The 24,457-nt window shown below is 38.5% G+C and overlaps 1 protein-coding gene across 1 annotated transcript in view; it reads left to right on the plus strand.

The window, feature by feature from the left end:
- Positions 1–20,509, plus strand: part of LOC117296495 (bromodomain and WD repeat-containing protein 3-like) — a 38,658-nt gene extending 18,149 nt beyond the window's left edge. Inside the window, exons 19-34 of the mRNA XM_033779454.1 lie at positions 270–366; positions 811–972; positions 2,623–2,702; positions 3,235–3,412; positions 4,419–4,652; positions 5,003–5,127; positions 6,534–6,728; positions 7,661–7,722; positions 9,932–10,331; positions 11,766–11,904; positions 13,121–13,273; positions 14,435–14,587; positions 15,283–15,398; positions 16,828–17,153; positions 19,076–19,387; positions 19,765–20,509. Of these exons, the coding sequence (XP_033635345.1) occupies positions 270–366; positions 811–972; positions 2,623–2,702; positions 3,235–3,412; positions 4,419–4,652; positions 5,003–5,127; positions 6,534–6,728; positions 7,661–7,722; positions 9,932–10,331; positions 11,766–11,904; positions 13,121–13,273; positions 14,435–14,587; positions 15,283–15,398; positions 16,828–17,153; positions 19,076–19,387; positions 19,765–20,384 (3,352 nt within the window). The 3' untranslated portion in view covers positions 20,385–20,509. The remainder of the gene's footprint in view (positions 1–269; positions 367–810; positions 973–2,622; positions 2,703–3,234; positions 3,413–4,418; positions 4,653–5,002; positions 5,128–6,533; positions 6,729–7,660; positions 7,723–9,931; positions 10,332–11,765; positions 11,905–13,120; positions 13,274–14,434; positions 14,588–15,282; positions 15,399–16,827; positions 17,154–19,075; positions 19,388–19,764) is intronic.
- The last annotated feature ends 3,948 nt before the right edge of the window (positions 20,510–24,457 follow it).

Genomic DNA, 24,457 nt, shown 5'->3' on the forward strand with positions numbered 1-24,457 from the left:
GACTACCGAGGTTGCCCGGCAGCTAGAGGCAGGTCAAATCCTATGTTTTGGCAGCGGGTACCGCAACGATATAATAGATGTTAAATTTGCATCGGGGATAAATAAAAAATAAATAAATTAATATTCTTTATCCCTGATGCAAATTTAACATCTCTTGTATTCAGTTGAGTTTACAAAAAGTGATAAGTGATGTAAATTTAGAGATAAACATTTATGCATTTACAGTTAAATCTGACTATCAATTTAATTTTGAACTCTTTACCTTGCAGGAGTTTGGAGAAAAGAAGGCATTTGCTCCTAGAAGAGGAACAGTGTCACTTCAAGATGGAGAAAAGGAGGAAACCATCGGTGGCATTCCTTCAAAGGGTACGTCTTAAGAACTACTCCACTCTTGTGGGTTGGACTCCACCCTTCTGTTTTTTTTTTTTTTAAAGCCTTTAGTGACATAAGGTCATTTTAATACATCTTGAATTTTTTTCCAAAATATAGAATTTGGGCAGTGCATTCATATTTGGCCAACTACTTCTGGTATATTCTGGTGCCCTCAGAACTTTTTGGTAGGTGTTGAAAACGGTTTTGAAATATACAATTTGTGTGATGAATCCAATTTGGGCAGTGCATTCCTAATCGGCCAACTACTTTTGGTATATTCTGGTGCCCTTTTTAACTTTTTAGGTGTTGAAAACTGTTTCAAAATAAAAAATTTGTGTGATGAATCCAATTTGGGCAGTGCATTCCTAATCAGCCCACTGCTGCTGGTATAGTCTGGTGCCATGATAACCCGATCTTTTTGTCATGTACAATGTACAGGAGGACTCTGGTGACTCTCAGGAACGACTCAGGAAAAGGAAGAGGGCCAACCATGGGTATGGTACCCGCTCCAGTAGAGAGACCCTCAGGAAGCAAAGAAGGGTGCAACGAGAAAGAGAACAGCGGGAGCAAGACCGGGATGAGATCAACACCGAAGACGAGGTATAAGAGTATGATTCCAATCCATTTATTTCAATGTTGCCATAAAGTTACATTTGTGTACATCATTAAAGTTAATATACATGATAATGAATAAATTATGTTTGAATAGATGTTAAATTTGCATCGGGGATAAAAAAAAAATAAAAAAAAAAAAATTAATAAATAATGGCAAACCACAGATGTAGTAAAGACAATAACAATTTACACGGAAGTTGAGTAAATAATGACAGACAGGACAACAACTAGGCCTAGGGTGAAGCAAGGCTTTTGTTCCCGTACCTACATGTACGGACAGACAAAAAACGAACAAAACAAACAAACACACCAACAGACTATCACAACACTGACTTACATAAAAACTATGTACATGTATGGGCACAAAGACAAAACATCATCTGGAAAATAATATCATAACTTTTCATTCTTAACTAAGAATTAAGGACTGCTTTTAATTTTTTTTTTGCAAATGTTGACAAAGTCGGTGCAGATTTTAATGAATCACTGAGACTATTCCAATATGTAGTACCACGTTGGACAAGACTATTTCTAAATAAAGATGTTCTGTTGAAACGGACATAAAGATTTGTCTTACGAGTACTTCGCGTATCATACGAATGAATATTTGAAGTTAAGGTAAAGAAAGAGTTGAAACAAGAGGGTAATGCATTATGGTTGTATTTATACATAAATTTACCTACATTAATAATAATAATAAGAAATGCTTATATAGCGCAATTCAGTACTGCAAGTACTCTCAATGCGCTTTACAAAACAAATAAACAAATTTATACAAGAGAAAGCAACAATTTAACTAAACAATACAATATTACAAAAAAGATTTAGTGAATAAGTGAGTTTTGAGATGGGATTTGAAGAGGTCCGGGTTTATCTGGGAACGGAGAGTAGCAGGAAGAGAGTTCCAAAGTGTGGGTGCGCTGAAAGCAAAGGTTCTTTTACCGTACGTTTTAAGGAAATAAAGATCATTTAATTGATTGACCTTTGACCCACCATGCCTACATGTACTTCCTGATTCAGGACCGGCACAACATTATGATTCTTATTTGTTCACTCTCAGAAAAAAAACAGGAAAAAAACGTACAAAGTGTAAACAAAAAATGTTTATGTCAAATTTTACCAATTCTTTTGAACTACTTCCTCTTTTTTATCCTTACTTTTACACTCTTTTTTCTTTTATCCCTTTTTCGTGTTTGATCATATTTTTTATTTTTTTTTGCAATTTGTTTACTATGGATCGAAGATTAGGTTCTCAAGCATATATTTTCATTCTGCTTTTTGCTTTAAACTCACCCAATTTACTTGAATTCTCGTTTGCATGTTTCTTCATTTGTACATATAGTTTACACTAAACCTTTGAGACAAGGGATGTGTTTTTGGCAGCTGTAACCAATAACTGTTTCTGACGTCATAACCAAAACGATAACTGAGCTCACAACTTGGTTATCGTTCAGTCTGAACAGCAGAACCAACGACCAACAACCGTAACAGTTTTAGGTTACCGCCGCCAAAACGCACCCTTGTTGACAATGTCAGTGTCCCAATTATAACTTTTCAATTACCTCCTTTTCATATTGTAAACTTGAATGATTAGTTATTTGGCTGAACCCAGTTTCTTCTTCTGTCTGTATCCAGGGTGAGGAGACGTTAGTGATGAGTGGGGGAGACACCACGGAGGATGAAGTGGAATGGAACAGCAGTAGTGATAGCGGAAGGTGAGTTGTTACGACAGGATGTTACTAGGGTGTCATGGCCAAGTGGTTTAGAGTTAAAGTTTTTAAGTTCTGGTGGTTAAGGTAACGGAGTGTGGTTCGAATCCTAGTACTGATACTTATGTCCTTGAACAAGATGCTTTACTATAAATATTGGCCCAATGACCAGGGCACTAGTGTAGCGCAGTGAGATGTTATTGTGAAATGTGCTATATAACAACCTGTTCTTATTATTGTTATTATTATTATTATTAAAACAGAGCAAGAGTATTCATTGTTACAATATTCTATGATTTTGGAAACTTTTTTTGTAAGAATGGGATGTCTCCGTTCGTATGAAGCAATTTGCCAATGGCTCTTAGAACACAAACTGACATCCCTTGTTTTTGATCACATCTTAAAACATACCTTTTTAATCAGGCATACCATAAACTCTCCAGAGGTTTCAGCGCAATGGATAGTTTTCTAGATACCAGCGCTATACAAATCTTTTTATTATAGTTATTTTATTCCCTAGTAAATTAATTTATTTCAGTGAAACAAGCGAGTACTCTGATTGGACGGCCGATGTTGGCATCAATCTTGAACCACCCAAGAGGAGTCAGAGGCAGGTCACTAGGAGGAGGTTTAACAGCGGTGGCTCCGAGGACGAGGAGGAATCGTCAAGCCCAAGGAAGACGAGCAGAAAGGAGTCCAAACCAAGGAAGAAAAAAGTAAGACGATAATCAAAATAGCTTCAAACGTTTAAACGGTTTAGGTACTCTTTGTACGACACAAAACACAAATGTTCTCAGATTGGCATTGAACTTAAACAGTTCAAGGCAAATGATTGTTCAAAAGCTCCCCTTGAAATATTACTTGCTGAGGTGTTGTAGTTTTTTAGATATAATTAAAGACACTGGACACTATTGGTAATGGTCAAAGACCAGTCTTCTCAACATGTGCATAAAATAACAAACCTGTGAAAATTTGAGCTCAATCGGTGGTCGAAGCTGCGAGATATTAATGAAAGAAAAAATACCCTTGTCGCACCATGTTCACACGAAGTTGTGTGCTTTCAGATGCGCGATTTCGAGACCTCAAATTCTAAATCTGAGGTCTCGAAATCAAATTCGTGGAAAATTACTTCTTTCTCAAAAACTACGTGTCTTCAGAGGGAGCCGTTTCTCACAATGTTTTATACTAGCAACCTCTCCACAATACTCGTAATAAAGAAAGGTTTTATGATAATAATTATTTTGAGTAATTACCAATAGTGTCCACTGCCTTTAAAACAAATTCGTACAATTAATTTGGCCTCTGTGGGATGAAAACTATTTAAGCTTTACAGCAAACTTACAGGACTCTCCCGAAAGCATTACTCCACAATTTTTACTTTTTTTTCCTCAAAAACTTATTATTAACAATTATTGAAGCTGACAATAAGTTCTCTAATTTAACTGAGTCTTAATGCATCTTTTTGTGTGTTTTATAGTTGTATAGGGATAGTTATTATTGTTGTACCAATGTATTTAACATGCTTTAATTTAATTATATTACGGACATCTTCGTTCACAGTCAGTAGGCATTTATGTCATTGCCAAAAGCTTGATCTACAAAAGGTATCAAACCCCTTTAAATAAGCATTATGCTGATTTTAAAAACTGAAGTATGACCCTACCCGTTAACAGTTGTTGCTCCACTCTATGATCCCTTGTGTTTTTGTTTTTGTTTCCTCAGCCCCCAGCGACCGTCATCGAGGACCAAGAATTGATAAAAGAACTTCCAGAGGAAATGAAACCCCCTCGCTGGGTGACGGACTCCACGCCGCGTCGCTGCCCGTACATCCCCCAGATGGGTGACGAGGTGGTCTACCTACGCCAGGGGCATGAGTGTTATTTCGAGGCTGTCAAGAGGATGAAACTCTATAAAATTGACTTGAAGAAACAACCGTGGCACAAGAGGAAATTAAGGGTGAGTAAGAGATCAAAGGTCAAATATCCTGACTTTTCTTCCATTTTCAATAGAACTCATGAGAATAAATAAAAGTGTACTTTTTGTTCTTGTTCGCGACATGAAACAATAAATATGAGGGGGTACATTTTTGATTGTTAAACCACGGCTCTAGATTTTAAATCATTTGAACTGGCATCTCGCCAGTGGGCTGAGAATTGAGAAAACTGAGGCATGAAAGCCGTTTTCGAGAAATCTTCTACATTCGTCAAATCTCATCCCTGACACCCCCTGAAGTATTAATTGCATTAAAAATATTTAACAATAATTGGGATTGAAATTGTTTGGGTCTTTTTTTCTTTTTTTTCTAGGACCAAGAGCTGGTAAAAGTTGTTGGTATTAAGTACCAGATTGGACCTCCGACGCTTTGCGGACTGAAACTTGCCTTCATAGATCCAGAAACTCGCAAGCAGACTGGATCAAGTTTCTCTATCAAGTAAGTCTTCAGTTTGCTTTGCTTGGATGCAAATTTTGTCATGAGGAAAACATAAGATTGGTTGTTGCGCGACCTAATTAGTATGTCTACACAAGCTAGCTTATTGGTCCAATACGCGAGATTTGCGTGCTGATACATGTGCAAATTTTGTCCAAAATGCACCACAAATTCACCTCCAAGAGCTCCTTCATCCGTACCAACCTTGTCATACCCTCTGTTCAAGCTGTACGTCTCGACTTGTCCATACATCAATCTGACTAAATCATAATTCAAGCTGTACGTCTCGACTTGTCCCATACATCAATCTGACTAAATCATAATTCAAGCTGTACGTCTCGACTTGTCCATACATCAATCTGACTAAATCATAATTCAAGCTGTACGTCTCGACTTGTCCCATACATCACTCTGACTAAATCATAATTCAAGCTGTACGTCTCGACTTGTCCCATACATCAATCTGACTAAATCATAATTCAAGCTGTACGTCTCGACTTGTCCATACATCACTGTGACTAAATCATAATTCAAGCTGTACGTCTCGACTTGTCCCATACATCAATCTGACTAAATCATAATTCAAGCTGTACGTCTCGACTTGTCCATACATCACTCTGACTAAATCATAATTCAAGCTGTACGTCTCGACTTGTCCCATACATCAATCTGACTAAATCATAATTCAAGCTCTACGTATCGACTTGTCCCATACATCAATCTGACTAAATCATAATTCAAGCTGTACGTCTCGACTTGTCCATACATCACTCTGACTAAATCATAATTCAAGCTGTACGTCTCGACTTGTCCCATACATCAATCTGACTAAATCATAATTCAAGCTCTACGTCTCGACTTGTCCATACATCACTCTGACTAAATCATAATTCAAGCTGTACGTCTCGACTTGTCCCATACATCAATCTGACTAAATCATAATGGCCATCACTCAATCTCGCATTCTTCACCGTCACTGTGGAAGAATTTGTCAAACCTTATCAAAACTGCTCCATATAATTATAAACATTTTCAAATCTATGCTAGAAACGTACATCTTTAATTAATTAATTATTTATTTACTTTTGTTAATATTAATTTTGGTTTTTACCCATACACCGATGTGTGTTAGCACTGTATACTCAGTACTTTCCTGAGTCCTGTGAAAAAATATCACAGACGTGTTATTCGGGTGGGATTCGAACCCACGACCCTTGCAACCATGTAGTAGTTTTCTTTTGAGTGAGAGTTGGCTCTGAAAAAAAAAAACAATTTACAAAAGCAAAAGCAGTGTCTTACCAACTAGACTACCGAGGTTGCCCGCCAGCTAGAGGCAGTTCGAATCCTATGTTCTGGCAGCGGGTACCGCAACGATATAATCCATTCGGGTCTTATTATTATCATGCTAGGTACCACGACATGTCAGATGTTATAGATTTCTTGGTGTTGCGCCAACATTACGACAACTCAATCGCTCAGAACTGGAAGGCAGGGGACCGGTTTCGAGCCATGATAGACGATGCATGGTGGCTGGGTACCATCATGAACCAAGAGCCATTCCAAGTGGAGTGTCCAGATAGCTTCTTTCAGTGTTACAACGTTGCGTAAGTTTTTCCAGTTCTATAGTGTTTTTTTTTTGTATCACCCAATTGGGAGAATAGTTGGGTCATTCCATGTCAAATCAACCAGTGATCCCCATCAGGTGACTCCCTCAGATTTTGATGAAACTTCATCAGAATGATTGAACGTGGCTCAAATGAACACATACAAAAAAGCTAAGTCATACTCCATGTAGTTTTCGAGATATGACCCATTGAAATTTGGTCAAGGTGGCCGATTTGTGCTCGCGCGAGACGTGAAAAGTGATTTTGGTGATAATTTCCGACTTTGAAAGCTCATAATTTAGTTATTGTACCAGGTAGAGAGCTCAATCTTTGTGTACCATCTAACTTTTTGCCAAATTTTGTGAATTTGCACTCAATTTAAATGTATCTCCTTTAATTTTCTAGTTATGGTCACTCAAAGTAGGCACTTTAATCAGCCGAAAATTTTTTTTTGTGATAATTGGGGTCAAATGAAACCTATATTCCCTAGTTATTATCTATGGGTGCATGTCTTTACCCATAAGCAATTATAAGCTCACCAATGCATTCATTCAGAAGTACCATGGGCCCAAAGTAGGTTCCAGCCAGAAAAAGGTCAAAAAGACCCCGCCCGTCTTGACCCCGGTTGACCCCGCGATCAATTGAAACATTTTTTGAAATCGATACCAGTTAAACATATGTATTATATCTACTTATCTTGAAGCAGTTGGCTTTCAGGCCTTGTGTGTCTGGCGACTTGCGTAAAAAAGGACAAGGAAAAAAAAAAAAAACTGCCTGGTAGAGCAGAATGCATCTGCACAGTAGTACAGTTCAAAGTCAACCCTCCTAATGTCCTACTGTTACCATGGAATAGTATCCACTGTGCTTTTGAATGATATATAAACAATGCCAGAAATTATAATTGAATTGTGATTTTTGTTTACCCTCTTCAGATGGGACAACAGTGAGGCAGAGAAAATGAGTCCTTGGGATTTAGAGCCAGTCGATGAAGACCGTAAGTTCTGGATAATTTCTGCTGTCGTTACTACAAAACAAAACTAATTTTACATGAACACTAAAAAACATAACATTAACCTACGACTTTCAAAGTACGTGGCCTGATGGCAACAGACTTGCCTGTTTTAAATATAGTTCTGATCATGCATTCCCACAGCTCTAATACTGCTGATGCATACAGGCAACGACCGCGCTCATCAGCTGATCAGACCCGGCTTTCTGTTGCTAGAGCTAGACGGAAAGCTGGGGATAGCTCATTCACCATGGCTGCCTCGCGTCTATGGAATGAGCTTCTCGCCAGTCTGCGAGAGGCAACCTCGTTGCCTGTTTTCAAAAGCCTCCTGAATATATTTCTGTTCCCCAACCCATTGTAGTTCATTTATTTTTATTTTTTTCCTCGTGTCCTGTAAAGCGCTCTGTTCTCAGTAGAGCGCTATATAAACGCTTTGTATTATTATTCTTATTATTAGGGGTTTCGGCCTAACAGCCGAAACGCCTATTGTAATCGTAGAGATTTTTTTATTTTTTATTATTATTATTCTTATTCTTATTATTATTTTTCTTTACGGCCCTATTCCCATACGGTTTGTACACAAATTTGGTTATGAAATAATCTTGTAGTAAACAATGTCCCATTGTTCCACATTACACTCCAAATTGTAGCTTATAACTTAACTTAGTTATTCCAATACTTGACGTCACCATTGCGTCATTCTTACCTGTTTTATAGATGTTTTAAAATTTGTTGCGAGCGGACGACTCATCGTTTTCAGTGCTGAGTTGCCATACTATTCCTTAAGTACACGTTAAATAGCCTGTGACGCGGCACGGAATTCACGTAAATTCCGAACAAATCAACAGATTAATGAAAACCCAAAAACGGAAATCAGTCTGTAGCTGCACCATTTACCAATAAATAGTGTTTGTTTTATGTTTTTCCCCCTTGTGTTGACGATATTTAAGTTTTTCTGGTCGTCTCTCGGTTACAGGTCGAGTTATCCATTCCCACATTCCGTGTCGATTTTCGGCCTGAGGAAAATATTTAAACACAAGAGGGCGCTATAAAAGTTTACCATGAACATTTTCACCGTTTTCTCACCCCACAATCTATTTTATTTTGAAAATGTGATCCAATTTTGACCTTTACTTCTGGTTCAAACAGGAAGCTCGAAAAACAAAATCCAACAATATAAAATTATCTCCTAATCCACGTGTCATGAAGTCATATTCTTCGTGCCACAAGGCTTATAACACATTTGGCATTTTATTCAAAAGTATAAACACACTGTGACATTTCCTTCCAGTTCAAACAGGAAGTTGAATTTTATAAAAACAAATTTAAACAAAAACTCTCCATGATAGAGGTCAGTTTTTAATATTAATTGTTAAAAAAAGAATTTTATTTCTTAAAAATTACGAGTAAGCACTAAAATGTTAAACTCTTCATTTTCCGGTGCCGACTTTGCCATACTATGCCTTAAGTACACGTTAAATAGCCTGTGACGTGGCACGGAATTCACGTAAATTCCGAACAAATCGACTGATTAATGAAAACCCAAACACGGAAATCAGTCTATAGCTTCACCATTTCCCAATAAATAGTGTTTGTTTCATGTTTTCCCCCTTGTGTTGACGATATTTAAGGTTTTCTGGTCGTCTGACTTTCGGTTACATGGCGAGTTATCCATTCCAGCATCCCGGTGTGTACACTAGCGGGATGCCGCGCTACGCGCTATAGTGGTTCTTTCCCAGTCTCGTTTATACCCCGTATATCTCGTATATTTCCTGATCCACGTGTCATCAAGTCATATTCTTTGTGCCACAAGGCATAACACATTTGGCGTTTTATAAAAACAAATTTTAAACAAAAAAACTCTTCATGATAGATAGAGGCATCGTCACCTTTTATCATGTATAGCGCCTACCTGTTTGTGACACCCTCAAATTGTATCCAATGGCTTCCCAACTGTCTAATCGCACATCTTACAAATCTAACATTAGGTAGCCCATCAGTGGGTTTATATTCTATTTTGTTCCACCAGCCGAAACCCGTCTGTGTTCGTTTTTACGAATACTTAACCTCTAGTTATTATTATTATTATGCCCACATTGCTGAGAACAATTGCACATACAGATTTATCTGGTAAGTCTGCTATTGATCGTCTTCAAGAATAGATTCTCATTTTCCTTTCTTTGACTCATTCTAGAATTACCAGACGAGACAGGCGGCAGTGTACCAGTCAGTCAAGACGAACGCATGCGTTCCCTCTACACCCCGGAAGACGCCGAATGGGGCGACAGGGATCACGTCGTGGAATGTGAACGCATCATCACCTGTATTGATCAGCTGATGGCGCTCAGCATCGCCAAGCATTTCAACGCCACCGTGGATCTCGGCGTCTTTCCGATGTACGCGCAGATCGTTGCGTACCCGACCGATCTGAATAAGATCAAGACCAGACTGGAGTTTAGATTCTACCGCCGGCTGTCGGCTTTGATGTGGGAGATAAGACTCATCGAGCAGAACGCGGTACTCTTCAACGAGAAGGACAGTAAGATTGTCAAGTTGGCGGAGACCATCACTAAGATACTTCTGGAGATTATTAGGTGAGGGTTCAGGGACCATATAAGTAATATTATATAACACCCAAGCAGATCCTTGCCATTTGATTGGAGGATTGTCCGTCACGTGATAGCAAATAAAAGTACCATTGCACGCTGAGTCACTCACCGTGCTTTTTCGTTCCATCCGAAAAGTACCATTGCACGCTGGCACGCTGCCAGCGTGCAATGGTACTTTTCGGATGGAACGAAAAAGCTGAGTAAAAACATCACTGCGTGCGCGTGTCTTTGGTAACGCAGCAGGTGTTCTGCAAGAAGGCATAGTAAAATTACTAGCATTCGGCTTCTACAGTTGAAATTGTTTGTTTTGAAAGTTGTATCTTTCAATCAAAATTACAAAGTTCTACTTGGATGTTATATAAAACAAATAATGAATGTTTTTCATTCGTGCAATGGTGCGAATATGTTCATTCGTTGAAAGCTGGAATGTTCCATTCAACTCGGCTCCGCCTCGTTGAATAGAACATTCCATCTTTCAACTCATGAACATATTCGCACCATTGCACTCATAAACATTCATTATGTGTATAATAATCAATCAGTCTTGTAAAGCCAGTCCAGTATGAAAAGACCTAAATGTACTGTACAGGCATGAAACTTACTTAATGAATACGAACAATTCTTGAAGGGAAGGTACACGTTTGGTAATTACTCAAAACAAATACTATCATTAAAACTTACTTGGTAACGATTAACATTGTGAGAAACGGCTCCCTCTGAAGTAGCGTAGATTTTGAGAAAGAGGTGATTTCTCACTCAAATAATAAAAGACTTCTAGCCAGAAAGCACACAAATTCGTTCAACAAGGGTGTTTTTCCTTTCATCATTTTCTCGCAACTTCGATGATCAATTGAGCGCCCAAATTTTCAGAGGCTTGTTATTTTATGCTTATGTTAGGATACACCTAGTGAGAAGACTGGTCTTTGAAAAATCTGGCAGGAGAAGTATTTGAAAGTCACTTGCTAATAAGATATGATTTAAGTGAACTTTGAACAGATCTATGTTGAAGTAACTCTTATAATAATAATAATAATAATAGGTTCTTATGTAGCTCTTTATCACGTTCTTAGGGACGCATCAAAGGGCTCAGTATTTTGTTCCTGCAAGGTATGTGGAGCTACGTTTTGAAGTATGTGACCTCATCTCTTACATAGCACCTTCAATTCCCTTACATAGAACCGTGTAGTGGTTTACAAGGTGAAAATTGTCTCAAAGAAAAGAGTGTTTCATGTACCTGGATTTTGTCATTTTTTTAAGTTTGATTTGCAATTTTGTCTTTTTAGGTCTTGGATGAAGACAAAAGTTTTGCAAGATTCTGTTTTATTTTAACATTGTGAAAACTGTGTTATTCGCCATCTTTCTTTAATGGGATACAGTGCTCTTAGGAATTAAACTTTGATATTTTTTTTTCTTTGCCAGGAATCCAAAGTGCACGGATGCAATGGTCGTCTACAAAAAGCAGACGGGGGCGATGGACGCAGACGAACTGGTCAAGATTGAAGATACCTCCTCAAGTGAGGATGAAGACCGACCGTCAACGAGTAGAAAGCGGACAGCGGTAAGTTTCGGTTGGAGTGAAACAAAATCATGTATCCTATATTAATCCATATAGGACTCCTATATTAAATCTTGAGTGTCGCACATCATAGCAGTAAGTACATGGCACCAAAAATTATGACACGTGACACAGGTTCCACCAATCAAATGACAAGGATTTATGACTGGTGTCAGGGATGAAAATAGTTCAGACTTTTATCTGAATTTAGACTTTTTAAAGTCTACCTGGTAAGGCTACCTGGTATTTTTCTCCAAATTAAATTAAGTCGGGCCCATCGATCTAATTTTCTAGTATTGAGGATACTGTTCCAAAAAGCTCCTTAGAATCTATAACTCCAGGGGTTAACACAGGTTGAGTTTCTATCATTCAAATGTAGCTCCTAAGATCTGGGGCGGATTGCACCAAGCGGTCTTAAACCAGTCTGTGCGCTATAGCCGGCTAACTTGAGACGCGCTTAGACAGCCTTTAATTATAGACCGATTGCAATAGCGCGGTCTATAATTATAGCCAGTCTTAAAATCTTAAGCCTGCTCTGAGATGGCTATAATCGGTCTTTGTTTTTGTTTTTAAAGATGGCACTGCATTTTTTAGTTGTAGATTTTTGATACAAAGGGCTCTAGGATGAGATTTGATTTTAGAAATAGATTACACCCATGGGAGGCATTATGATGATGATCAAGGTGACTGTATCGTAAATGTATGTTCCCAAAAGTAAAAATGATACAACTCACAGATTTGATATCCGATGATTTAAACCAAAGCAATAAGAACAATGTCGTACTGCCAGTGCCTGCAGAGTGCTAAGTATTATGGGACATGTGTTCGTATTTCATTACTTTTCACCGACTTATCTAAGACCGGCTTATTGCAACAGGCTTAATGACTGACTAAGCTAAGACCGTCTAAGGCAGATAGCCTGCTATAACTGACTGGTCTTAGACTGCTGACTTAGACCGTTTGATTGCAATCCGCCCTGGATTTAAGTTTCAGGCTTTGTTGTCAATAATGACTCTCTTCCCTGGGTGTCAGTCAGTCAGTCACTTGACCAAGAGGTTGTCTTCGGCCGACGCCTTCTCGAGAAACACTGATGGTCGCCTTCCACGCATCCCTGGGTGTATTAATATCAGGTTATGAAAAATATGTTTAAAGCAATACCTTACAGTTCTTGCTTACAGCATTTTATACTATCTTAACTATTTCATTCTACTTTCTATAGGAGTTTGGATCACCTCCTGCTAAGCGGATTCGAAGCCTCGCTAGCTACAACACCAAAGCTTGGATCAATCAATGTAAAGAACTTACTCAAATGCTGTGGAATTGTCAAGACTCTGAGCCGTTCCGTTACTCAGTCGATGAAATGCTTTATCCGGTAAGTAATTATTATTTTTATTTTATTTTCGTTTACCCCTGTTTTGACTCATTCTTCCTTTTTGCAAATTAAAGGGACGGTACACTATTGGTAATTGTCAAAGACCAGTCTTCTCACTTGGTGTATCCCATCATAACCATAAAATAACAAGCCTGTGAAAATTAGGGCTCAATTGGTCATCGAAGTTTCAAGAAAATGATGAAAGAAAAATTGGACGAAACTGTGTGCTTTCAGATAAGACTAAAATACTTCTAGCTAGAAGTCTTTTACTATTTTAGTGAGAAATTACCTCTTTCTCAAAATCTACGTTACTTCAGAGGGAGTCGTTTCCCACAATGTTTTATACTATCAGCAGCTCTCCAGTGCTTGTTACCAAGTCAGTTTTTAAATTAATATTTGTTTTGAGTAATTACCAAACGTGTACCTTCACTTTAAGAGAAACAAGACTGGATTCTTAATTAACCTTAAGTTACTACAAATTTACCAAGTCAGTTTCCCTCATGGTTTTAATTTTTCGATTGATATTTGAATCAAAAAGACACATTCCCTCAGGGTGATCTTGCCGCTTCCCAGGTTGTATCTTAACTGGGGTGTGATCCCTGTTTGTTTGGCACAGGTTGAACGGGTTCTGCCTGGCGCCCCTGAACAAAATACAGAGACTAAACTTCAGGATCAGCAGAGTGTGGGTTTGAATCCCAAGCCGTGACACTTGTCTCCTTAAGCAAGACACTTTACCATTGCTTCGTCCTTCGGATGGGACGTAAAGCCGTTGGTCCCGTGTGTTGTGTAACGCATGTAAAAGAACCCAGTGCACTTATCGAAAAGAGAAGGGGTTCGCCCCGGTGTTCCTGGCTGTGGCTGCTGTGTGCGCCGTAGCACCTTGTAAACCATTATAAGGTGCTAACTAATTGGGTCTCAAAATTCATCACTGCAATAATCTTTCTGAACGTTTGTATATACTCAGCGCCTTGAGTACCTTGTTTGGTAGATACGTGCGCTATATAAGACTTCGTTATTATTATTATTATTAGATTTTGGGAGTCTTCTCAGTAGTACCTTCACTATTGCGGAGTGAGTCCTATGCTGAGTGAGTTCATAATTGGTCCAAACCTTTCCACTAGCTTGCTCTAGTCATCGTTCTTTGTTATCTTTTCTCTGTAGGATTATCGTACCATCATAGACACCCCTATGGACTTGAACACAGTCCGAGAGCAACTTGTAGGAATGATCTACCAAGACCCTATGGAATTCTGTAAAGACGTACGCCTCGTCTTCACCAACTCAAAAAGTTACACCCCAAACAAAAAATCTAAGGTAAATGTTTCCCCTAAGCTGTTTTGACATACTATTTAATAAGTTGAACATGTTGAACCTGAGGAGTATGCAGCATAAGGCTCAAAATGGGCGTACTTATTAACAATCAATCACACACACCACGTAGATAAGCAGCAGTACCTGCTAAAACATATGATTGGAACTGCCTCTAGCTATCGGGCAATCTCGGTGGTCTAGTTAGAATGACACTGCTCTAGAATTGCAATTGTCGTGGGTTTGAATCCCACTCGAGTAATATGCCTGTGTTTTTTTTTTCACAGAGCTAAAGAAAGTACTGAGTATATACAGTGCTTACACACATCGGTGTATTTGGGTAAAAACCAAAATAAATAATGTTATATTAATGTTACCACTCTCGTATGAGCTGTGATAGTTCTGAGAAGAACCGATGATTTAACATCTTAACTTTTGATCAGTATGCTCCGATCATCTTCAGAAGAAGGCGATTCAAGCATGTTGATGGAGCATACTGATAGAAATGTCTCAGTTGTTATACCATTATTGGTTATCTCAGAACCACCATAGCCCTACATGGTGTTTGCGCAAACCTTACTTGATTGTATCTTCACCATGCAAAATGTTTCAAATCCTACTTATAAAATTATTACCGCTAAATAAGTTTAGAAAATCTTTAATAAGTGACCTTACCTTTTCATTCTTTCTAACCATTTCAGATCTATTCCATGACGTTACGTTTATCAGCACTCTTCGAGGAGCAATTCAGACCTATTGTAAGCGACTACAAATCAGCTCTGAAGTATAAGAGGCAAGTCCCTTCAGGACTCAAGAGGTAAACCCTAAAAAAACATAAAGGCTTTTACTTAGGTTTGGACACAATATGGGTGAGCCCCCACAGCTTCACAGCGCAGGGCATGCTAGCTTTCTAGTCAATCACGCTATTGTGTTTTCCCTGTACAGTTGTTCTCTGACAAAAAGCCAGCATAAGCAGCGATGGTTTTAATAAGTTCTCTACAATGAAGACAAGTGAACTAGATTGTTATATTGGTTTGCACTTGTCCTCTCATTGTCCTTAAATTGATGCATGCTGCAATTGTTTGCTGTTATCGTAAACTTGTATTCCTTTGTTTTGTATCTGTAGTTTTGTCTTGATCTTCTACAATAATAACAGAAGTAGCATTATGTTTAAATGATTAGACGTTTTATCCATTGGCATGCCAGTCACTCTGGGTTTGCACTGTTTTCATCATTTATTGATAAATATTTTAGCATTTCATTTGTGTGTTTTCATTGCTTGATTCTATGTTTGTATACTATTGATTGTTTTTGTGTCTTAACAAGTCTTTTATGTGTGTCTCGATACTGGCAATGATTATGCTTTTAATTGTTTTTTCAGTTTTCAAAAAAAAATTAATATCCATGACTTTTTACTACTATGTTTACATGTACATTTCCTTTCCATTTATACATCTGTTGTACTGGAAGCTTTCAGATTGTTTGTATGTGCACACATTCAGGACTCATCTATTTTATATTGCTTGCTGTTTTCTAGTTTGTGCAATAATTGATTTTATTGCTTTATTACTTTTTGTAAAAAAAACTAGTCCAAAAATGTTATATTTTGGGTTGAACAAAGATTTCCAAAGCATGGCAAACAGGGTTCTCAGTTATTTCTTGAGTCAAAAATTACATTAGGTCTAAATAGCTGTGTTGGCGGTCTCCCTATGTATGTAGACCGCAAACATTAGGCCTAGATAGCTTGGTTGGTAGAGGGCCAGCACGTTAATCCGCAGGTCGCACATTGAAGTCCCGCTCTAGTAAATTCTCCTTTGCTTATTCCAAAATTTAAATAAAACTAGTTTTGTTATACTTGCCAAGAAAGTTAGGTTAACACTGATCTAGCGCATTGCTGGCTTGAAATGTTTCTACAATTTTCAATTTTTATTTTAAGTTATGAATATCTTGCCTAAATTAATATTTCCAAATGTTATTGAATAATTCTAATAAGAATTTATTTTAAAGTTTGAGTGGAGGTCAAATAGCGACAGGCATGACATTTTTCCTATCGTAGTCTGATTTCAAATTTTGTTTTGCCCTTGGGAAAATTGTAAAAACTTATCATTAGATAGCCTGAAAAATTCAATTAAAGCCAACACCATGTATGCATGGATGTTAGCCCTTGCACTTTATGATAAATATTCCTACTTTTTTTCCGAGGACCAAATATCCAGTTTTTAACGAGTTCCTTTTGAAAATTACAGAAATAAAAGCTTGAAATCGCGCAGGAAATCACGTCGCCCATCCACCGAAGCCTCGTCCTCTAACAGCGAAGCCTCGTCATCTCACAGCGAAGAAGACGAGGAGACAGAGAGCCCTCCTCGGGCGGGGCCATCCAGGGTGGGGCCATCCAGGGTGGGGCCATCCAGGGCAGGGTCATCCAGGGCGGGGTCATCTAGGGTGGGGCCATCCAGAGAGAACTCAGCCAGCGTCGCCAGACCTAGTACTTCAAGACAGTTAAATGCCAAAGAAAGTCCAACTAGTACCAGACTAAGTGCCAAGAACATTCCGTCCAAGAGTAAAAACTCAGGTCAGTATAAGAGAGGTAAAGACACTGGAAGACCAGTCTTCTCACTTGCTGTATCTCAATATATGTATAAAATAACAAACCTGTGAAAATTTGAGCTCAATTGGTCGTCGAAGTTGCGAGATAATAACGGAAGAAAAAAACACCCTTGTCACACAAAGTTGTGTGCTTTCAGATGCTTGATTTCGAGACCTCAAAATCTAATTCTGAGGTCTCGAAATCAAATTCGTGGAAAATTACTTTCTCGAAAACTGCTTCACTTCAGAGGGAGCTGTTTCTCACAATGTTTTATATTATCAACCTCTCCCCATTACTCGTTACCAAGTAAGGTTTTATGCTAACAGTTATTTTGAGTAATTACCAATACTGTCCAGTGCCTTTAAGGAGGGACAAGTTGTACAAGATCCCTATGCTTAATATTGACACTTAACCACAGGTCTGAGGCCAGTGTTATTTAGCGATGGGCCAGTAAACTCAGACCCAGATATGACTTGTCTTTTTCGATTTAATAATAATACCTCACGGTGTTGAAAACTTACTTAAGAAATAAAACCAAGATGGCTCAGGTCAAAGGCCCAAGTCTGTCTTTTGTAGATTTGTCTTTGTTCAACCCCAAAGGTGATCGTCAGCGTGTACTCAGCAATTTATCATCATGTGTGCTTGCCATCAACAAATGGATGGCTCAAAACATGCTTCAGCTGAACCAGGGAAAGACGGAGTTTATTGTGTTTGCGAACAGTCATGTTTTATCCACTCTCCCTAATCTTGAACTAATATTGGGCGACTTTACAATTCCTGCTTCCACATCTGTTAAGAACCTAGGAGTCTCGCTCGATGGTTCTCTGAATATGTCTCATCATATTAGCTCTGTATGTAAAACTGTCAATTTCCACATACGTAATCTATGGCGTATTCGCCGGTTTATTACACAAAGCGCTTGCCATCATGCCGTCAGAAGTCTGGTCTTGTCTATGCCAACTCTCTTTTGGTAGGTGCCCGCGAAAAAGACCTCGCTCGACTCCAGCGTCTACAAAACAAGGCCGCTCGGCTAGTGTTTGCGTGTGGCCGTGACCAGCCTTCTGCCGGCCTGATTGCATCGCTGCATTGGCTCCCTGTTAAAGAACGTATCAACTTCAAAATTTTCACTCATGTTTACAAAATCCTCCACACCCAATCTCCATCATATCTGGTTGAACTTGTTCATTCCCAAAACTCCAATACTGCTGATGAATACAGGCAACGACTCCGCTCATCAGCTGATCAGACCCGGCTTTCTGTTCCTAGAACTAGACGGAAAGCTGGGGATAGCTCATTCTCCATAGCTGCCCCTCGCCTATGGAATGAGCTCCCCGCGGGTCTGAGAGAGGCGATCTCATTGCCTGTATTCAAAAGCCTCCTCAAGACATTTCTTTTTCCCCACCCATCCTAGTTTGTTTGTTTTTCTTTTGTTTTGTTGTCATAGTCTCATGTAAAGCGCTCTGTTCTCCGTAGAGCGCTACATAAATGCTTAATATTATTATTATTATTATTATTATTATTATTAATTGTGTAACAACTTTAACATAAAATATAATGGCACCCCTGAACAAAGATATTGACAAAATAGGGACACCTCCAACATAGGGCTAGATAGCTCAGTTGGTAGAGCGCCGGCATGTTAATCCGTAGGTCGTTGGTTTTAATCCCACTCAAGTCAAATCTTTGTTCAACCCCAAAAATCATACAATATAATAATGATCAAATGTTGACATTGTTGAGTGACAACTTCAGGTATAATAAAACAAGTAATTGGATAAATTTTGCGAATCCCAGGGTGCATTGTTAAAAGCAGAAATAAACACTCGGCAGTTCATTGATGAACTGTTAAGAGTTGTTTGTCGCCAAGAATGTCTCATTCACAAACCCATCGTTTAAATTCATTTCAGGGAAATCAACGACATTTTCAAAAAGCGTTGCAGAAAGAGTAAAGAGGCAAACGAAATCCAGCAACACGAGGAAAGATGATTCGGGACAAGAAAGTGAAGACCAAGATGAGAACAGTGAAGAAGAGGAGGAGGAGGAGGAGGAAGAAGAAAATGAGGAGGAGGAGGGGGAGGAAACAGACGTGGAGCAAGAAAAGAAAGATGAAGATGATGAAGATGATGAAGAAAATGAAGAAGAAGAAGAAGAAGAAGAAATTAAACCATTAAGACCAAAACGAAACGGGATGAGAAGCAGCATTGCTACAAGAAATTCTGGTAAGGAAAGTTAATTATTTGTTTTTGGAAGATTGACTAACATGCCTGTGATTTGTTTTCACAGAGCTCGGGAAAGTACTGAGTATGCAGTGCTAACATGCATCGGTGTATGTGAACAAAATTAATAAGATTAAGGGTTTAGTGTTCTTCTCTTAGTCTTCAATAAGGAATTCAGGTAAATGGTTATCAAAGGGAAATTAAACCTATGTTTTTTATCCATTACATTGTATTATTTTTCATTTAATTTTCATTGTATCTTTTTCTTGTCCAGCTCTTGACTGCTTCGATTTAAATAATTATCCTCGTCTTTTTCACCAATATGTATTAATGTTGATTGAATTAATTTGAAAACTGTAAATGTGAATTTGACTCCGCAGGTTCTAACTTGAGCAACGGTCACATGAAGCGGTACTCCACAAGAAATCAGCCAGTAGTAAGCAACAACGAAGAAGATGAAAATGAGGAGGAAGAGGGTTCGGACAGCGAAGATGGCAGCGAGAAGAACTCCGACTCGAGCAACGACTCGTCCTCAGCCACCGAAGACGTCTCAAACTCAGACAATAGCTCCGACGAGAAGTCGAGGGATAGTGACACGGACAATTACATGTCAGACGATGCGCGTAACCATCGAACGCGGTCTGACCGATCAAGAGCGAGGTCCACATCAAAGCGGAAGAGCAGGAGGAGTACGTCAAGTCCGGAGGCGATAAGTCGACGATCTAACCGAGTAAACACGAGAACGAGAGGACGCTTTAACTCCAGTGATTTTGAAACAGAGACTGTCGCGGTGACGAGCTCGAGCCGCAAGCCTAAGACTCGTAATCAGGGAAAGCAGACTGTGATTTATAGGGACCTGGACGAGGAGAGCGAGAATCAGTCGTACGACAGCGAGGAGGTCTCAGACGATGCGGAGGAGGATGTCGCGACGACGGTGTCGAGTCGAGGGAGAGTGCGACGGTTGACTCAACGAGCGAGATTAAGCATTATGGGAGAATAGATCTGCATTCCTGATAATAACCGTCACCCTCCGCATCACCACTCACTCCTTCCGGCCCTCACCCAATTGCAGGCCTGTATGCTGCACTTTTGAAAGGGCAAGGGCACCAAGGCATTTTCACCTTGGTAGAGGGCGCCCTTTGAGGAAATTGTAAATTTCTACTGAAGCAGTTGAAGGGCACCAAGGCATTTTCTCCTTGTTAAAGGGCACCCCGTGAGGAATATGTTAATTTCTACTGGAGCATTTCAAGGGCACCAAGGCAATGACCAGGGGGCATGGAGGCCATCACCTTTGGTACCTCCGTGAAGTACCAGGCCTGCAAATGATGTTGATATCTCAAGTTGAAACAAAAACTGCAATGAGATCCAATATTCAAGTGGTCCGGTTTGGCTTAGTGGTATCTTTCCTCGCCTTCCACCTCTAGGACCCTGGTTGGAGTCCCATCGGGGCCACTACCTAGATTGGGTTTCTGTCCCAACGTGACCGCGGAGGTAGAGCAACATTTTGGTCGGGATTGTAGGTCATATTTAGGCAGGTTGGTTCAATTTCAAATATGCGTCCTTAAAAAGGCTATTTTTGGTGATGAAGTGTTTTTCCACTGACTTGGCAAATGCAAACCATTTATCAGATACTGAGATAACGTTTCTACTTGAGTACTTTTCCACACAATTCAATGCCGGGTTTCACTCCACGTTTACCGTTGGTTCCCTTTTGGTGCTGACATATTTTCATTTTACTTTTCTAAGTTTCATTCCATAAAAGTTGTTTGTGTTTTTTTTTTTCATAAAATTCTTCTGGAGTCTGTGATTTTTCTACGAAGCAGTTTTCCATTTCATTTTGATAGTTAGGAATTGTTGGAGGTTGAAGTTGCTGGAAATGGCAGTGGGTATGATCTTACTTTTGATAGTTAGATGAAATCACGGAATAAAATCTGAATAAATCTCAAAGGAAAGAGAGCCTTCAAAGTTTCTTCAAAGAAGGAAAGCCTTCTCCGAAGGGAGAAATAAGTAGTCCACAATGTGACTCAAACTCAACTCAACCTAAGAGCCCTCTTTTATTGAGACAGTTGGAGAACATTTGTATGGATTTGGGGGCAGATAACAAAATTATAAAAACCAGACACAATTTGTGCTTGTCTTACCATCAGATGAATCAAGTTCCTCAAACCGGGTTACATATCCTGTTTAACGACAGCGGACACTATTGATAAGTGTCAAAGACCATTCTTCTCACTTGGTGTAACTCAACATTATGCATAAAATAACAAACCTGTGAAAATTTGAGCTCAAGTTTGGTCGTTGAAGTTGCGAGATAACTATAAAAGAAAAAAACACCCTTGTCACACGAAGTTGTGTGCTTTCAGATGCTTTATTTCGAGACCTCAAATTCTAAACTCAAAATCAAATTCATGGAAAAATACTTCTTTCTCGAAAACTACTTCACTTCAGTGGGAGCTGTTTCTCACAATGTTTTATACTATCAACCTCTCCCATTACTTGTTACCAAGTAAGGTTTTATGCTAATGATTATTTTGAGTAATTACCAACAGTGTCCACTGCCTTTAAAAATAACAATAACAAGGGTCAATTCCTTTTGTTGGATAAAGGGCCCAGATAATTGTATGCCAACTCAGCTAAAATAAACAACTTTCATTGGAATTAAAGGCGCTGGACACATTTGGCAATTGTCAAAGATCAGTATTCTCACTTGGTGTATCCCAACATATGCATACAATAAAATAATTGTGAAAAGTTTGTCTCAATTGGTCATCGAAGTAGCAAGAAAGTAATAGGAACACCTTTGTTGAACAGACTCGTTGCACAAATGAAATTGTTGCTTTCAGATGTCTGAGGAAGGCTTCATCAGGCCTGAAGTCTTTCTCAGATTCAAATACATAAGTGAGAAATAACCTCTTTCTCAAAAACTACTTTACTTCAGATGGAGTCGTTTCTCACAAAGTGTCATACTATCAACATCTATCCATTGCTCATAACCAAATAAGTTGTTTAGCTAATATATAATCTGATTACCAAATGTGTCCAGTGCCTTTAAGCATTCGTTTCCTCAAAGCAAGTCATTGATCCAGGAACTTTCACAAAATGTTTTGTTATCTTTCTTGATACAAAGTTGCCAAAAAAATCAGCATGACTCTGACAATAATCAATATATGACACTGCTCTTACAAACAACAATAACATCTATTGTTTCCCTTTGTTTAAAGCAAGGAGAATGCACTTGACACTATTGGTAATTACTCAACATAATTGTTGGCATAAAAACTTACTTGGTATCGAGCAATGTAGAGCTATTGAGATTATAAAACATTGTGAAACTGCTCCCTCTGAAGTAACTTATTTGAGAAAGAAGTAATTTCTCACTAAGATATTTGAATTGAATTCGAGGTCTCAAATTCAAGCATCTAATTAAAAGCACACAACTTGTGCGACAAGGGTGTTTTTGTCTTCCATTATTCTCTCGCAACTTTGACAACCAATTGAGTCGAAGTTTTCTCAGGTTTGTTATTGTATGCATGTTGAGATACACTAAGTGAGAATACTGGTCTTTGACAATTACTGAATGTGTCCAGTGCCTTTAACAAACATGGAGGAAGGAAACTAAATTTATGGAGTTCTGATCGTAGACAACGATGTGTGAACAAACTATTATAGCTTCCCTTTTAAACATCAAGATAATTTAGTATATCAAAAGATCTCTTGAACATTTTCCAAAGTGCATTCTTTGTCTCCTGACAAAGGCCACAGAAAATTCTTCCGCAAATCCTCAGTTTTGTTAGTTCAGCTAAAATATTCAAATATCACTTCCTTATTCAAAACTAAAAACACCGTTTCCTCAACTTAAGTAATTGCTCCTGCTTAGGATTTAAAAGTAATTGGTCTGCACTTCAAGTGAAATAATATGGGTTTTTGTTGTATTATTTTTTAATCCTGATTTGAATTCGAACCATTCATGGAAATTAAAAAACACAGACTCGATCACAAATCCTCAATGCAAAACTGTAATTTATCTGTTTTTGTACTGTTGTGCTATTTATCAAAACTCTAAATCACAATCAATTTAATTTATTAAAATTATTTGTCCTTTTACCCTATAGATAAATCAATCAATGTTTAGTGTTATGCTGACAGGAACTGTAAGACCTTGCCCACTTCTGAAGAGTTGAAGAGAATAATTATACTTTTGAAATAAAGTTGAGATTGGTAATTGATAATTTTGTGTGTTCGTGTCTTTGTGTACTAATTAAGAATAAACTATTGGTAGTTACTCAAAATAATTGTTAGCATAACAACGAGCAATAGAGAGCTATTGGATGTCAATATTTAAACCTTTGAGAGTCAGCATAGGGTAGCCACGCCCCTTCAAGGGTTTTAAAAGACCAACCACCAAACAGAGGTTAAAAATAAAATAAAAGGAAATCGTTTAACTTGCCCCATTACTGCATAGGGCGTCAGCAAAGGGTTGCCACGCCCTTTCAACGGTTTTAAAAGACAAACCACCAAACAAAGAGGTTAAAAACAAAAAAGGAAATCGTTTAACATGCCCCGAGACTGCAAAAGATTTATTGCCGAGTTGTGGCTGATTTTACCCGAGTGTTTGGAATTAAATTTAAAATAATATACTTGGATTCGAGAAAAAAGGATAACATTTTAATAATAGTATTACACGAAAAGAAGAAAAAACTGCCACAAATAACGAGTAGGGTTACAAAACTAAACATGAGTTATTTATAATGGAGCACTACATACCGCACGTACATCAGTGGCCAGACAACATGCTACCTCATTTTGTGCATTGCCCGTTTGCCAAACGCTCACGACTGTATGTTTTTTATTTCACAGTGAAAATAAAACCCATTAAATATAATTATTTTAGGAACAATCTGCCAATCGTTAGCGATTGTGTTCAAACACTAATGCATGTTACATGTATGTTGTGCAATGCCCATGGTCTACCTGAACTTCATGTACGTTTTTCGTTAGTAAAGAGAAAATAACATTCATTGAATATAATCACTTTTGCAAAAACTGGACCATGTTATTTTGATCTAAGAGGAA

This window comes from Asterias rubens, chromosome 11 (assembly GCF_902459465.1).
Source record: "Asterias rubens chromosome 11, eAstRub1.3, whole genome shotgun sequence".
Classification (NCBI taxonomy): domain Eukaryota; kingdom Metazoa; phylum Echinodermata; class Asteroidea; order Forcipulatida; family Asteriidae; genus Asterias; species Asterias rubens.